Source organism: Phyllostomus hastatus, unplaced genomic scaffold (assembly GCF_019186645.2).
Source record: "Phyllostomus hastatus isolate PE091 unplaced genomic scaffold, TTU_PhHast_1.1 phas_contig_34, whole genome shotgun sequence".
In the NCBI taxonomy this organism is placed as follows: Eukaryota; Metazoa; Chordata; class Mammalia; order Chiroptera; family Phyllostomidae; genus Phyllostomus; species Phyllostomus hastatus.
This window is the reverse complement of record NW_025333857.1, coordinates 44,883,633-44,897,680: the sequence shown is the minus strand read 5'-3', so window position 1 is coordinate 44,897,680 and position 14,048 is coordinate 44,883,633. Positions and strand designations below refer to the sequence as shown.

Sequence of the window (14,048 nt, the reverse complement as noted above, 5' to 3'; positions counted from 1 at the left end):
ATTAAAAAGGCAACAAACTATCAACAACCAAAATCTAAAAAAAAAACAAAAAACAAAAAACAACAAAACCCAGAAAAAAAACTAAGCGAACAATCAGAACAGGAACAAATCATAGAAATGGAGATCACATGGAGGGTTATCAGCAGGAGGTGGAAGGGGGAGAATGTGGAAATGGTGCAGGGATTAAGAAACAGTTGGTAGACACAAAATAGAAAGATGTTAAGAATCATATAGGAAATGGAGAAGCCAAAGAACCTATAGCATGACCCATGGGCATGAACTAAGGCGCGGATTGATGGAGGGAAAGGGGATACGGGGTAAAGAGGAGCAATGGGGGGAAAATTGGAACAACTGTAATAGCATAATCAACAAAATAAAAAAAGAAAAAGAAATGGAGAAGCAGAGGCCTTGCCTTAGCCCCTGGGGGAGATGTTCTCCACTTGACCCCCATTACCTCTAGTCTCTGTTTCTCATGTGAATCATGCAGCAGCTTCCAAACCAGTCTCCCTGCCTTCAGTGTGGGGCAGAAACCCCTCCTTGACATACAAAACATAATCCTTGTTTAAAGAATCCTTCAAAGGCTTCCTGTGGCCTAAATCAAAGAGAATGCCTGAGTGTTTTAGCCGAGTATCCAGCTTCCCCCTCGGTCTCATGATTTGGTCCATCTCCACCTTCAATTCTTATTCTGGCCTCCACATTGTGTATTTCTTGTAGTTCCTTGAGTGTTCTGTTTTCCTCACTGCCTTTACAAATGTTGCTCTCCTAGGACTGCTCTTTTCAGGTCTCCCCACTAAACCTGGCTAACTTCTTTGAAGCCTTCTCTGATCCCCTAGGACGAGGTTAGTGTCTCCACCTCCACCTCCCCATCTGTGCCTGCCTTTGTAGTTCCTCTTCCCTCTTCTCCCCTCCCCAGTAGCTGTACACCACAAGTGCTCATCATTCATCGCCCATTACAATTGCCTGTTTAACTTGAAATACCTCAAAAGCCAGTCCTGTTTCTTTTCCTTTTCTGAATCCCTAGTGCTAAACATGAAGTAGATATTCAAAGAATGGCAAGAATGAATATATGAAAGAAGAGAAACAGGACCCTCTGGTCCTTTTCTGTCTCTGGGTCTGGCTTGCTCTTTGTAACCACTTTATTGAGATATAATCACATACCATACAGTACACCCATTTAAAATATATTTAGAGTTGTTCATCCATCACCATAAAATCAAGTTTAGAACATTTTCACTATGTCAGAAAGATACCTCGCACCTCTTAGCTACAAATCCCTCCATTCCCCACAGCCCTAGGCAACCACTAATCTTTTTGTGTCTGTGGATTTGCCTATTCTGGACATTTCATATAAATGTAATCATAATAAATATGTGATTCTTTACGACATTTTTCACTTGGCATAATGTTTTTAAGGTTCATCCATGTTGTAGCATGTATCTGTACTTCATTCCTTTTTATTGCTGAATACCTTTCCATTGTACAGATGTACCACATTTCACTTATTCATTCACATGTTGATGGACATTTGTGGTGTTTCCACTTTTTAGCTATTGTGACTAATGCTGTTATGAACACTGTGTAAAAGTTTTGCGTGGCCACATGTTTTTGTTTCTTTTGTAACGAGTGTAATTGCTGGATTGCATGGTAATTCTTTACCTATTTGAGGGAACACCAGACTGCTGTCCACGGCGGCTGCCCCTTTCACATTCCCACCCACAGTGCAGGAGGGTTCCATTTCCAGACACACTATTTGTGCTTTCCTGTATTTAGCGTAAATGAGAAGGCTCTAGGAAAGTTTTCATAGCCCCAGAGCGCTCTCTGATACTTCTTAAGACGTTCCTCCCTGCCACCCAGATCTCCCAGAAGGGCACCAGGTTTGCTCCACCATGTGTCTGAAGGTAGCTTCTTTCTTCTCTTTTCTGAGGAGCATGGCCTTTAGGCCTATGCCAGGCACACCACCTCAGGTCTCCCTGTACCCCAGGCCAGCATGCCTGACCAAGCCCAGACCCCTTGTCTCTCTGTACTGGCTATTGTTGGTTCTGCTTGACTGACTCGTACACCCACTGTCAGGACTGTGTGCTCAGTCATAAAAGGCTTCCCTGTGAGCTGTGGCCAGTGGGACAGCTGCCCTGTCCAGCTGTGGGAATGCGATATAGTTTTGGGCCTTTCTTCTTTCCTCTTGTCCTTTCCATTAAGAGGAGCTGGCTGCTCTAGAAGGAAGGGCTAAGTCTAACTCTAGTCTACCAACTTAAAGAAGCCTGCACTTCAAAAAGCTCTGTCTTCCAGAGGGACACCTCCCAGTGCAGCAGCTCCTCTTCACCCAACAGGACTTCCAGGCATTTCACGGGTCTCTAAAGGTCTCTCTTTCCTCCGCTGCCATAGACACTCATGTGAGCTGCAGACTAACTCACCTGAGACTTAATCCTTTTAAGAAATGCCCCCTCCAGCAGAGAAGCAGGATTTGGGAGGAATCTTAAAGTTGACTCGGGAGGACACACACAAAGAGAAGAGAAGGAGTTGTCTCCAGGTTGGACCTCTGGGAGACATTTTGAAAGGTCTGCCTGTTGAAGATGGGTGGGGAAACCTGTGCTGTAATAATGACAGCATCTGCCATTTGTTGCCGAGGCCTCTAATGTGTGTGAAGGCCTCTAACGTATTGTCTCATTTAATGCAGCCCACCTGTTGTCATCCCCATGCCCAAATGAGGAAACTGAGGCCTAGAGGTCAGATTTGCCCAAAGTCCAATAGCTAGTAAGTGAAGAAGCTGGCACTCCTGGGATAAAAATGCATGTGTCCATCACAACATTTTGGATTGGCCAGGCAGTACATACTTGATAAATGTTTACTTGAGTGAAGTAACCAGTGCACCGAATAAATGTGCCCAGTGAGGAGGGGCAGGAATGAGGGTGAGGTGTCTTCCTACCTCCAGGAAGGGCAGCTGCTCTTAGTGGTGGGGGCTGGTGATTTGCCAGGGCCTGTCTTTCTCATCCAGAAACTTACCCATGTTATTACAGCACTCCACCCAAAGAAGCCTAGAATTGATGTTTCTGTAATCCCAGGGCAGAAAGAGGAAAATGCATACTTTCCTCATCTTTCTGCTGATCTGGTATTCCTAGGGCTAACACCTGCAAAAATATACCCTGCTCTTCCCCTCTCCCAGGACCACAGAGGTGAGGCCAGACTGGGAAGGAGGATGGGAAAAGCTATGTGTAGTTTTTAAGTGTGGACCAGACACTGGAGTGCCTTATTGAGTTGAAGGAACTGTTGTCTCACATGTGGGCTAAGGGGCAGAACCAGGACTTTTCCTTAGGTTTCTCCTCCAGGCTACCATTGTTCTCGGAGCATGGGCCCAGAGGTGTCTGTTTATGATTCCAAATTACCAGTTTCTGGGAGAGGAAAAGTGCTTAGTGTAATTTTGTTCAGGCATCTGCTTAGATCAAACAGTAATGCCAGGAGGCCAGATCCTGTGATCTAGACGTGGCCCCAGGAGCCCGCCCCCCTGCCCCCGCCGCCCCTGGTATTGGAGAGTGTAGCAAGGGAGGGGAGCAGTGAGCCGCCACCCTGTGGGTCTGCCCCGGAGGTGTGAAAAGGCTTTGTGAGACACTGCTCTTTCACTTTGTTGGAAATCTGTTTGATGGGGTTGAATGGTGTTCGGAAATGTTCAGCTAACTCTCTTAGGGTCTCCATGTAGCTGGAAGAGCAAGACAGAAAGCATCAGGTGCAGGCCTCGCTCTGCATCACAGAAGGAGGAAGGTGTGAGAGGAGAGAAGTGGATCTGGGTTGGGGCGAAGGTGGTTACAGGTTGTTGAGATGATTAAATGGCGTGGCATGCGTATAAACACTTACCTTTGCTTGGCATATATATCATATCCCCCCCCCCAATAAATATTGGCAATGTATTGTTGTAATAATAATTACAACAACTTTGTAGTTATCATATACAATTTCTAAACTTTGAGCTCCTTTTTGCCTCGTGACTTACACAGAATTAACTGGAGGCAGAATTCTAAATGATTTAGCTGGTGGGACGGCGGAAGAACGCTGTGTGTACCGTTTGTCGGTCGCAGCTTTCCCTTTTCACCGTGTGTGGTTAGAGAGCTTTGTCACGGGCTGAGGAAAGGAGCTCTTGAGTAAGATGTTTCCTTCATTCATTAGTATTCTCTTGGGTGCTTTGTCTGACTTCCTGCTACTTCCTTTTCTCAGGTGGTTTGTTTTCCTGAGCCACCTGCTTGCAGCTGAGCAGCCGAGGTGCTGTCTGCCCGCCCTGTTTTCACACAGGTAGCCTGTGGAGTACTAGTTTCCAAGTCCTCTCTCGGGCGCCTGGAGAGGGGTCTGGGCATCCCACTTTTTGAGACCGTGTAGCCACTGCAGACCCTTGTGGGACATATTTTTCTCCAAAGCAGAGGGCCCTGATCTTGTTTATCCCAGGAGATACGGGGGGAAAGGCACAGGGTTAGGGTCCCAGAGTGCTGGGCTCCAGTCCCAGTTGTGTCACTTGTGTGGCCTTAGTCTCTTCGTGATGTAGTTGGGAGGGGTCCAGCCAGGATGAGAGCTCGTGTGTGGAAGGGCTTGTGAAGTGCTAAGGGTGAGGGTGGCTGTGTTGATGCTGTTATTGTTTTCACTGACCTGGGGCCATGGGAGCTGGTAAGAGACCCACGCTGGTGACTCCGAAGGGCCCTTTGATCGGAGCTTCCCAGAGCGGATTGCTCTCTGCCATCGTGTGTTGAAACCCATCCATCAGCCTACTCACTCATCCATCCATTCATCCACCCATCCGTCTGTCATCCAGCCAGCAGCAGTTATTTATTGAGCTCTTACTATAAGCCAAGCAGTGTACAAAGCGCTATGTGAATAGACACTAAAAAAATTCCAGCCTTCATTGAGCATACGTTCTGGTGGTGGTGGTGCGGGGTGGGGGGGGGGTGTGAAAATAAACAAGGTAAGTAAATAAAATATGAAGTTCCTTTGCATAAACAGACTTGATGCTTTGGGACCCAGTGGTGGGCATTCTGAAGCAGGTCTTGTCCTCTGTCGTACACCCTGTTTCTGTGGTGGCGTGCACCACACTGCTTCCCCCCACACACTGTGAGCACCGTGAGGGCAGAGATCTAGTGGGGTTGCTGTGTTTCTCTGGTGCCTCGTTTAGTTACAGACACCTGGTAGGCACACAGTGTGGTTATCAACCATGTAAAGAAGGTAGAAGAGAAAAGACCGTCCCATAAGCGCTGGTTTCCTGCTTATCTTTCCTGGAATTACTCTACATATAGTATATAAATAAATGACATATGTTTAAATGCCTTTTCACCCAACAATACTATTTTGAAGATCATTTCCATTTGGAGCTTCCATGTTTTTTTAAATAGCTCTATTTCATTTTATGGATGTACCATGACTTATTTAACCAGTTCGCTAGTGTGCTTATGTCATTGTTTGCAATCTTTTGTGGCAATGAACACTCTGAGAGGTGGGAACCCTGACTCAGGACATACCACTTTGTATCAGCTTGTAAGTGAGGGCAGAAAGAATGAGGCCCACGAATGCACTAATGATCACATGTCATGGGCAAGCCACCAGGCCCTGTGTTCTGCTCAAAGTCCTTATGGTCTCTGCCATCACTTCTTTTGTTTCTGCGCTAGGCTGGAGACTCCACATTCAATCGTGCTAAGCTTCTCAACGTTGGCTTTCGAGAGGCCTTGAAGGACTATGACTACAACTGCTTTGTGTTCAGTGACGTGGACCTCATTCCAATGGACGACCGCAACATCTACCGGTGTTTCTCACAGCCACGGCACATCTCCGTGGCAATGGATAAGTTTGGATTCAGGTAAGAGCTGCTCAGCAGAGTTTCCAGAAAACACGTTCCTCTCTGATATGACCACCGGGTGATGTTCCTCCAGCCCAAGAGTGGGTCTTTTTGCTCTGGAAAAGATTGCCTTCTCTTGAGAAACGGATGCTTTTTAAGCCCGAAGTCCATTATTATTTGGGGAGGAAAGTGGAGTCCAGAAAGGCCTACAACCTCTGCACATCCAGACAAGGAGAGTTTTTAATGTTTGGGATGGCTCCAGACTGATGCTGTGTTTCCTTGCTTTCTTCTCTCTCCTTCCCCACCCAGTTTGGGAAACAAATTAGAATCATTTTCACTGGTATAAATATAGGGTTGTTATGAAGTCCCCAGATCAAAGGTATTCTGGCCCTAATCTTGCTGTCTTCAAAGAGGAAAGATTTAACTGTAAATGTCACTCTGCCCTCCCTCCCTCCCTCCCTTTCTCCCTCCCTTTGTGTACCTTCGTTTTTAGATGCATAGGTTCATACTCTGACCCCTCTTAATCCCTCCCTTGAAGCATGGTGGCAGTGGCCAAATTCTTTAGCCCAGCACCAGGTCTGTTTCCCCCAGAACCACTTAGGCTTGGGGGGGTGGGGCAGGAGGTAAGAGAAAACAGCAGAGACAGCAAAACTGGATCTTGTCAGCTTAGCTTGTACTTCCCCTAAAAGTCACTAAGAGTATGTTTCTGTAAAAACACTTATTATCAAAAAACTTTATTGGCCTGGCTACCTCTGGTTCATACCCTCACATTAAAGTACAGACTGTACCATGAGGGAAGCCAAAAGGTAGATGACTTGGCACCTCAGTGATGATACCTTATTACAAATAGATTACCTTGGATTCATTAAAGCAAGCCCCCGGCTGTCTTTGTCTGTGGACATTTGCAGTCAGAATTGCTGAATATATTTGAAAATGGTGATTGTATTTTTTAAATGTGTCCTATATGGGTTGGCTAAGTTCTCTCATGAAATCTGAGTTAGGGTTTTCTTAATTTGTGTGATAGGTTTCGGTCTCTCCGGATTTCAGGAGGAGCCTGAGTCTGGTTTGGAACTGCACACAAGGTCGGGACAGAACCACAGCCTTTAGAGGACCCACCCAAGGCCTTTGCACGGCCGCTGGGCATGTCCTGATTCTTAACACTTATCCATGGTGCTTCCCCTGGAGCTGTCAGGAGGCTATGATTCATAACCATTGAAACACTGAAATACAGAACAGTTTAGACGGACCATTGAGAGCCCAGATGCCCTGCTTCTTGAAAAAGTGTCCAAATAGATTCACCATTATACATTTTGTATAATGGCTAAGTCAGGATATGGTAGAAATTTCTAAGAAATGTTTTCGAGAACGTTTTCAGAAATGCTTTCTTGACTATTGGAGTCAGTCAGTGTTCAAGCCGGCAGAGCTTTGGGAGAAGGAAAGCTAGACTGGCAGACGGGACGTGCGCAGGACAGAGGGGGCAGAGGGAGACTCGGAAACAGTCTCTGGTTCCAGGACCTCCCGGGTGAGGCTGTCCTGTGCAGGAGCAGAACACATGGGAAGCAGACTCCCGGCCGGTGCAGAAGAACTGGGCTCATGCTCTTGTAACTGATTTTCTAGATCACCGCAGAAGCAACACAATATTCTTACAAAGAAGGTTCTATTTTTTTTTTTTTATATCTGTGTCTTCTCTAAGATAATCTGAGTGTGCTCTAAAAACAAAACAAAGAAAACCTTATATATCTCCAATTAAAATGTTCCAGAGAATAAAAATAACTTTAGAGTATTCATGTTTTAAGCAAGCTTTATGTGGAGCAAGTCAAAACTTACTAACGACTGGTCCTCTGTGTGTGTGTGTGTGTTTTCTTTCCCAGTTTACCTTACATTCAGTTTTTTGGAGGTGTGTCTGCTCTAAGTAAACAACAGTTTCTCACCATCAATGGATTTCCCAATAATTACTGGGGCTGGGGAGGTGAAGATGACGACATTTTTAACAGGTAATAGTCACAACTTTCTGACACTGGCACTGTTGGCGGGGATGCCCAAAGCTTTGAGAAGGCCTCCATGATTTGGCCTCTGCCCATCTTTCTAGCCTCATCTCCAGTCACTTGCAACCCCAGACCTGCTCACCAGTCCCCAGAAGCTTGCGCTGCACCCCAAGGGCACTGTGCTGGCCCCGTTCCCTGCCTCTGCCTGTGCTTTCCTGGCTGCTGCAGATGTTCTGGCAGATGCCCATTCATCTTCCCGACTTGACTGTGCTTAGTGTTGCTCAGGCAGTTAGTTGCTTCTCTGTCTGTGCCCCACAACCCCACCTCCCCTCTTCACCTCCATCCTGCCGCGACAGCCCTGCATGCTAGGCATCCACGCTGTCAGTTCTACAGGGCAGATGCCCCCGGGGCCTGGCACAAATAGTCGCCATCACAAACTGGGGAGCCAGTGGTAAAAAGACATGGGGAAGGAGTGTGAGTTTAACCACTTCCACGCTGGCCTCGGGTGTGCGCAAGTGAGAACAGCAGGCAGGATGGGAGATGGGGCAACAGTCTTGCAGCTGGGGCTACCAGACCCGAGCCTTATGGCAGCTCTGTAATAACTTTGTCCCTTTTACTCCTTGCAGGTTAGTTTACAAGGGTATGTCTATATCTCGCCCAAATGCTGTGGTTGGGAAGTGTCGGATGATTCGCCACTCAAGAGACAAGAAAAATGAACCCAATCCTCAGAGGTGTGTTCTGTGTTCATTCATATTCTTTCTTCTCCTTTTGGGATAGGGCAGGCTGCAGAAATGAGGTGCTGAGTAGGGCTCCATGCCTGGAGGGAAAGGGAGAGTTCAGTCCAAGGTGGGGAAGGCAACAAAGTACAAACATTTAATGCTTTTTTTCTTAAGATTTTTATTTTGACACCAACCACGTGTTCTTTTTCCTCGTAGGTTTGACCGAATTGCGCACACGAAGGAGACAATGCTCTCTGATGGTTTGAACACACTGACCTACCAGGTGTTGGACATAGAAAGACACCCGTTATATACCAAAATCACAGTGGACGTCGGGACACCGAGCTAGCATTTTGCTACACTGATGAGAGACCTAAAGATGGCCAGGGACCTCTGCTGTGTCCCTGCCAGTGTGCTGGGCTGGTCCCTCTCGTTCGTACCAATCAGAGTGATAGGCCCCTTTCGCTCACTCACATGCCTTTCCAGATGACCGGAAGGAGCCGGATGTTCTGCCCCCAACTGGGCTCAGCGAGTGACTTCCCAACTCTGCGAGGGGTTTGTAAGCGTAGAAACTGTCAGCCTTTGGGACTTCTCAGCATGTTCACAGTGTCACACCCCAAAGAACCCGAGCTGTAGACAGCCCCGAATCTGGTGACCACGGGACTCGTTCCCAGTGACAAACCACTCGTTTGTTGTGAAGTGGGTAAGAACTTTGCTTCAGATCTTATACTGTTATTACTTTGTGAAAAATTGGACAGTGCTGCTGAAATTGGATTGGTATGATATTTTTTCATTGTCACAGTTTAACAGGAAACCAGTTTCAACCATTTTCATTTCACCCCCCACCCCGCACCTTTTTTTACTGCTATACAACTATTACAATCACTGTGCGTGTGTCTTTTCTTAGCAAAAGAGTTTTAAAACTTGAGCCTCAGACCTTTTGCCCTGGTAACGTGTGAATTCCAAGGCACCTGTAGCCATCAGAGCAAAAGCCTTGGGCGCTCTCACAGTCAGTGGCCTTTCTGCAGATTGCCTGATTTCTGAATGTAAAACTTTTTAATTTAAATAGCAGTTTGCAGTTTGTAGTACTTTAAAGTCCAAATCCAGTTCTGATTGATGATCTAGCTTGATTTTGTGTTGATCCAGATTCGCATAGCTGTTTAATGCTAAGTCATGGCAATTTATTTTTCTGAGTATACTATGTACACTTGAATTACCTACATATTTTTATTGTGTTTTAAAAGTGAGGAGGGGACTGAACATTCTTTTTAGGGGGGACAAATTCTGTATGCTGTAGTGGCCACAAACCAGCCTCCAATTTAGCTGGCGGGCCAGGTTTTGTGAAAATCAAAATCACCTTTGGGCCCTTCGAAGAGGGCACGGCCTCCCGGGACCTCTGCAGGAAGGCAGAGCTCCCCACCTCCTTACCCTCGCCAGGTGGGCAGGGTGGCGGGAGCCTCCCCCACCTCCTTGGACTGACCACTCCCTTCACCCCCAAGACCTGGGCTGTGGAGTTGTAAATGACAGCGGTCAGGTCTGTTTACTGGCCCTTGGCCTGGGGAGGTGGAGGGAACCTCAGTTCTGGCCCCTGGGGTCTAGGGGCTGCCTCCCTTGGAGGTTCTGCCCCACACTGCCTGTCCCGCCTCGCAGGACCGGTTCTCCTTCTTCCTCCCCCTTCCACCCTCCCCCCTTTTTGTTCCTTTGCTTCTTGCCTGTTCCCTAAAACTTGCCTGTGGCACTCAGGGTCAAACAGACTATTCATTCTCGAGCATGAGCGTGCCTTTTAATTAGAAACAGAAAGTCAGCTGAATCCACCCACACTCTCCCACAGCCACTCTGGTGCCTAAAGCCTCCCTTTCCCTCTCAGGTTTTTAGTGGGCGCCCCCACTCCAGGAGGCTGACCCATGGAGCTGTCTTCTCAAAATCCACCTCTGCTGGGAGAGACTTAGCCTGCTTGGGGAAAGATGCATGAGGTAGTTTCTACCACTGGGTGCCCTTGCTGGGTCCAGTCTGGGCTAAGGACCTGCGACTCAGCCCTTTAATCCCAGGGTTGACTTTTCAGCTGATGGCAGCTGGGACCCCCACCACGGATCTGGGACCCAGCGCTCAGTGTGGAGGCTGAGTTGGTGCCCAGCCCCAGTTTTCTCTGTGCCTTTACTGCTTCGAGCATCTGAGATGCTAACTTGTTTTTTCCAGAAGCCTTTGTATTGATTAAAGTTTATTCACCACTGCAAAAGCATTTGGGCTATGCAAAGAGTATTCCTTCTGTCAGTTCCCGTTCCTTAATAGCGATGTTAATAAAAGTCAGAGCAACTGCACTGAGAGGAGTTTTGGGAAATGCAAGGAGTGAAGGCCCCTCTTTCTGACCCCAGATCCCAACTTTTCCAAAGTGCCTTATAAGAAAGGAGACAGATACCCTGGAGAGTAACTTCTGTGTTACTTACTTTACTCTTTAAAAAAAAAAATTCAGACTTAAAAAAATGTTTTTTGTTGCATTTTCCTTTATGTTACATTGGAATATTCAAGTACATCATGGTTCATTCTCAGTACCAAGGGAAATCCTACGTCATCTGTTCCTCATCCGCCGACCCCGAGTGCTCTCATGGGGGCCACCCGGGCCCCAGGCCAGGCCTGGGTGCTTGCCTGGTTCATGAGATGCTCTTGGTCCTGTTTCCTCCCTGGGGAGTTCAGGACAGAGGGTTCAGGGAGCATTTCCTTTACCTGGAAGTCGTCATCATACAGTTGTCACACACTGTGCCTTTATTTCTGTTCTCGTTGCTGGTGACCCTGGAAAGTGGTTTCTGGGAAAACAATCAGAGGGCAGAGGTGGCCCAGGAGGGTAAAGAAAATGCCAGTGCCGCTCTCAGCCTGGGCAGGATCTCTGCTGACCTCAGGGCTGGCCATGGGGCGACCCCACAGCCGGGACAGCAGCTTTCCTGTCCTGGAGACCCGTTGTGCTGTGTCATGATTTCCTGTGTGTGCAAATAAATGTATGTATTTACCATTGTAATGTTGCGGGGGGGTCCTGAATTTGGTGTTCAAAACAGAACTGTATTTTTGCTTTTAAAATCCAGTAATATAACATGAATAAATGTCCCTATCTTTGTAACTGCAGGTGGTTTCTCTTCTGATTTAAAGGGTTTGGGCTCTCCCAGAGCTGGTGGGCAGTGACTGGGGCTGCCGGCTGGAGGGTCTGAGGGAAGCAGAGGTCTGTCTTTCATGCCTCTCTGGTTCAGGGTGTCATGGCTGGGGCGCTGGGTGGCAGAAGGTGTTGGCATCCACACACACCACCCAGGAATCACAGCTGGAGTACACACACCTCCCTGGAATCGCTGATAAGAAAAAAATTCTGAGATGTTCTAAATGAAGTAACAGCAGCCTGGAAGTGAAAGTCGGTTAATGGGCCGCAGGCCAACTAACAAAGGACTTCTCACATTCCTGTTTTGCCTGTTGGAATCTTGGATTGATTTCCAGGTGGTGATGTCCACAGGTTACTTTAGCCAGGCATCATCGAACTACAGGAGCCCCCACTTGTGTGCACGTGGGCTTTCTGGACTGCTGCCCACAGCCATTCCACTGGAGCAGACACTTCTTTATGTGGCCTCTGCTGTCCCAGAGCTTGCCCTGCTTTACCTTCTCCCACCCCTTTCACACTGCCTCTTTCTTCCTCCTCCTCCCTGTTTGATGTATAAAAATGCTTGCAGAAGTCTGGGTTGACGGACATGCTGTCTTTTCTACTTGGCCATCCTGCTGGTGGTTCAGACTCCATGCCCCAAGACCGGTCTTGTGGCTAGCATTTCTGGCTCAATAAAACCTTATTTAGCCCTGCTGGTGTGGCTCAGTGGATTGAGTGCCAGCCTGCAAACCAAAGGGTCACTGGTTCGCAGTGGCTCCCAGTCAGGGCACATGCCTGGGTTGCAGGCCAGGTCCCCAGTAGGGAGTTCTGGAGAGGCAGCTACACAATGATATTTAACTCCCTCTCTTTCTCCCTAACCCTCTCTCTAAAAATAAGTAAAACCTTAAAAAAAAAAACCCTAATTAAAAAAAGTCTTCAAGAGGGCGGGTGGAGGTAGAAGAGGGTATAGGGGATAAATAACAATGGAAAAAATATAATGAAAAATAATGTAAAAAATAAATAGCAAAAAATAAAAAAGACTTGTTATGGAAATTAAAGATTTTTGTTTAACACAACCATTACCCTATCTGAGCCTCATTTTCATAGAGACTTTTGAGGCTTACAAGAGGTGAAATATCTCAATGACTAGCCCTGGCTGGTGTGGCTCAGTGGGTTGAGCATTGGCCTGTAAACCAAAAAGGTTGCCAGTTCAATTCCCAGTCAGGGCACGTGACTGGGTTGCAGGCCAGGACGTGCAAGAGGCAACTGATCAATGTTTCTCTCACACATCAGTGTTTTTCTTCCTTTCTTTCTCCCTCCCTTCCCCGCTCTCTAGAAATAAATAAAATATTTGAAAATAAATATCTTTTAAAAAATAAGCAGTGACTGACACTTCACAGATGCTCACTACATAGTAGCCAGCTCCACTTCAAAATAGAAATTTTCCCAGCATTTTTCTGGCCACATTTTTGCTATTTTCAACAAATGCCAGAATAGTTCTGAGATAGTTGTCAGAGACACTTATACAACATATTCACGGTGTCAGTCACTATTACCCAAAATAAGGTTTTTTGTCAGCCCCACAAAATTTAACTAGAAGGTCCTAGCTGTGACCCAAGGATGTGACACAGTTAACTACCCAGCAGCAGCCTCTAACGTGCTGCTTGGGTTGAATTGGCATCTGGAAGAAATGGGCCAGAGGAAACCAGTGTGCCGGAGTGGTAGCCCTGCTGTCCAGGCTGAGATAACCCTGTGGTTATGCTCCATCCCAGCCCTGCTAGGATGGAGCTGTAAAAATGGGACCAGTTGGGAAAGAGGAGCAGGAAGGGCAGCCCCTTGGAGCCCCCCTTCGCAGGCCATCAGGCTGTCTCTGCCCATCCCTGTGACTGCCAGAAGGACCCCTTGTGTCTCCAGTCCTGAACAGAAGTGGCCTGGGGCTCAGATCCAACCTTCTAACAGGAGACTCTGGTCCTTCAGACAAAGTGCTGTCTCATAGGGCTTTGCAAGCTGTAAGGTCTGGGTTAAGTGGCACACCCTTCTTATTTTTAATTATTCAAGTACAGTTTTCTGTCAGCGGCACACCCTTTTCTCCCCACAGATGTATATGTTCACACAGATGGATATACACAAACATGCATAATATACCTGACATGTGCCTGTGAGAGCCTAGAATGTGAGGTTCAAATCTTGCCTCTGCTTGTTGCTAGTTCTATGACCTTGAGCAGATGACTTAGCCTTTCTGTGCCTCAGTTTGTTCATCTGTGCAATAGGGATAGCAGTGGCAATTTTGTAATGTTACAAAGAACAGGTGAGTTAATACTTAAAAAGCACTTAGACCATGCCTGGCTCACAATAAGTATTATATATGTTACAAATGTTTGTTTTTTTTAATGCATGGGGACGCACCTGCTGACATGTTCGTACAG

General features: G+C 47.1%; 1 protein-coding gene across 1 annotated transcript in view; it reads left to right on the top strand.

The window, feature by feature from the left end:
- Positions 1 to 11,616, top strand: part of B4GALT1 (beta-1,4-galactosyltransferase 1) — a 50,053-nt gene extending 38,437 nt beyond the window's left edge. The window contains exons 3-6 of the mRNA XM_045840605.1: positions 5,637 to 5,824; positions 7,675 to 7,797; positions 8,415 to 8,519; positions 8,724 to 11,616. Coding sequence (XP_045696561.1) covers positions 5,637 to 5,824; positions 7,675 to 7,797; positions 8,415 to 8,519; positions 8,724 to 8,856 — 549 coding nt within the window. The 3' untranslated portion in view covers positions 8,857 to 11,616. The remainder of the gene's footprint in view (positions 1 to 5,636; positions 5,825 to 7,674; positions 7,798 to 8,414; positions 8,520 to 8,723) is intronic.
- The last annotated feature ends 2,432 nt before the right edge of the window (positions 11,617 to 14,048 follow it).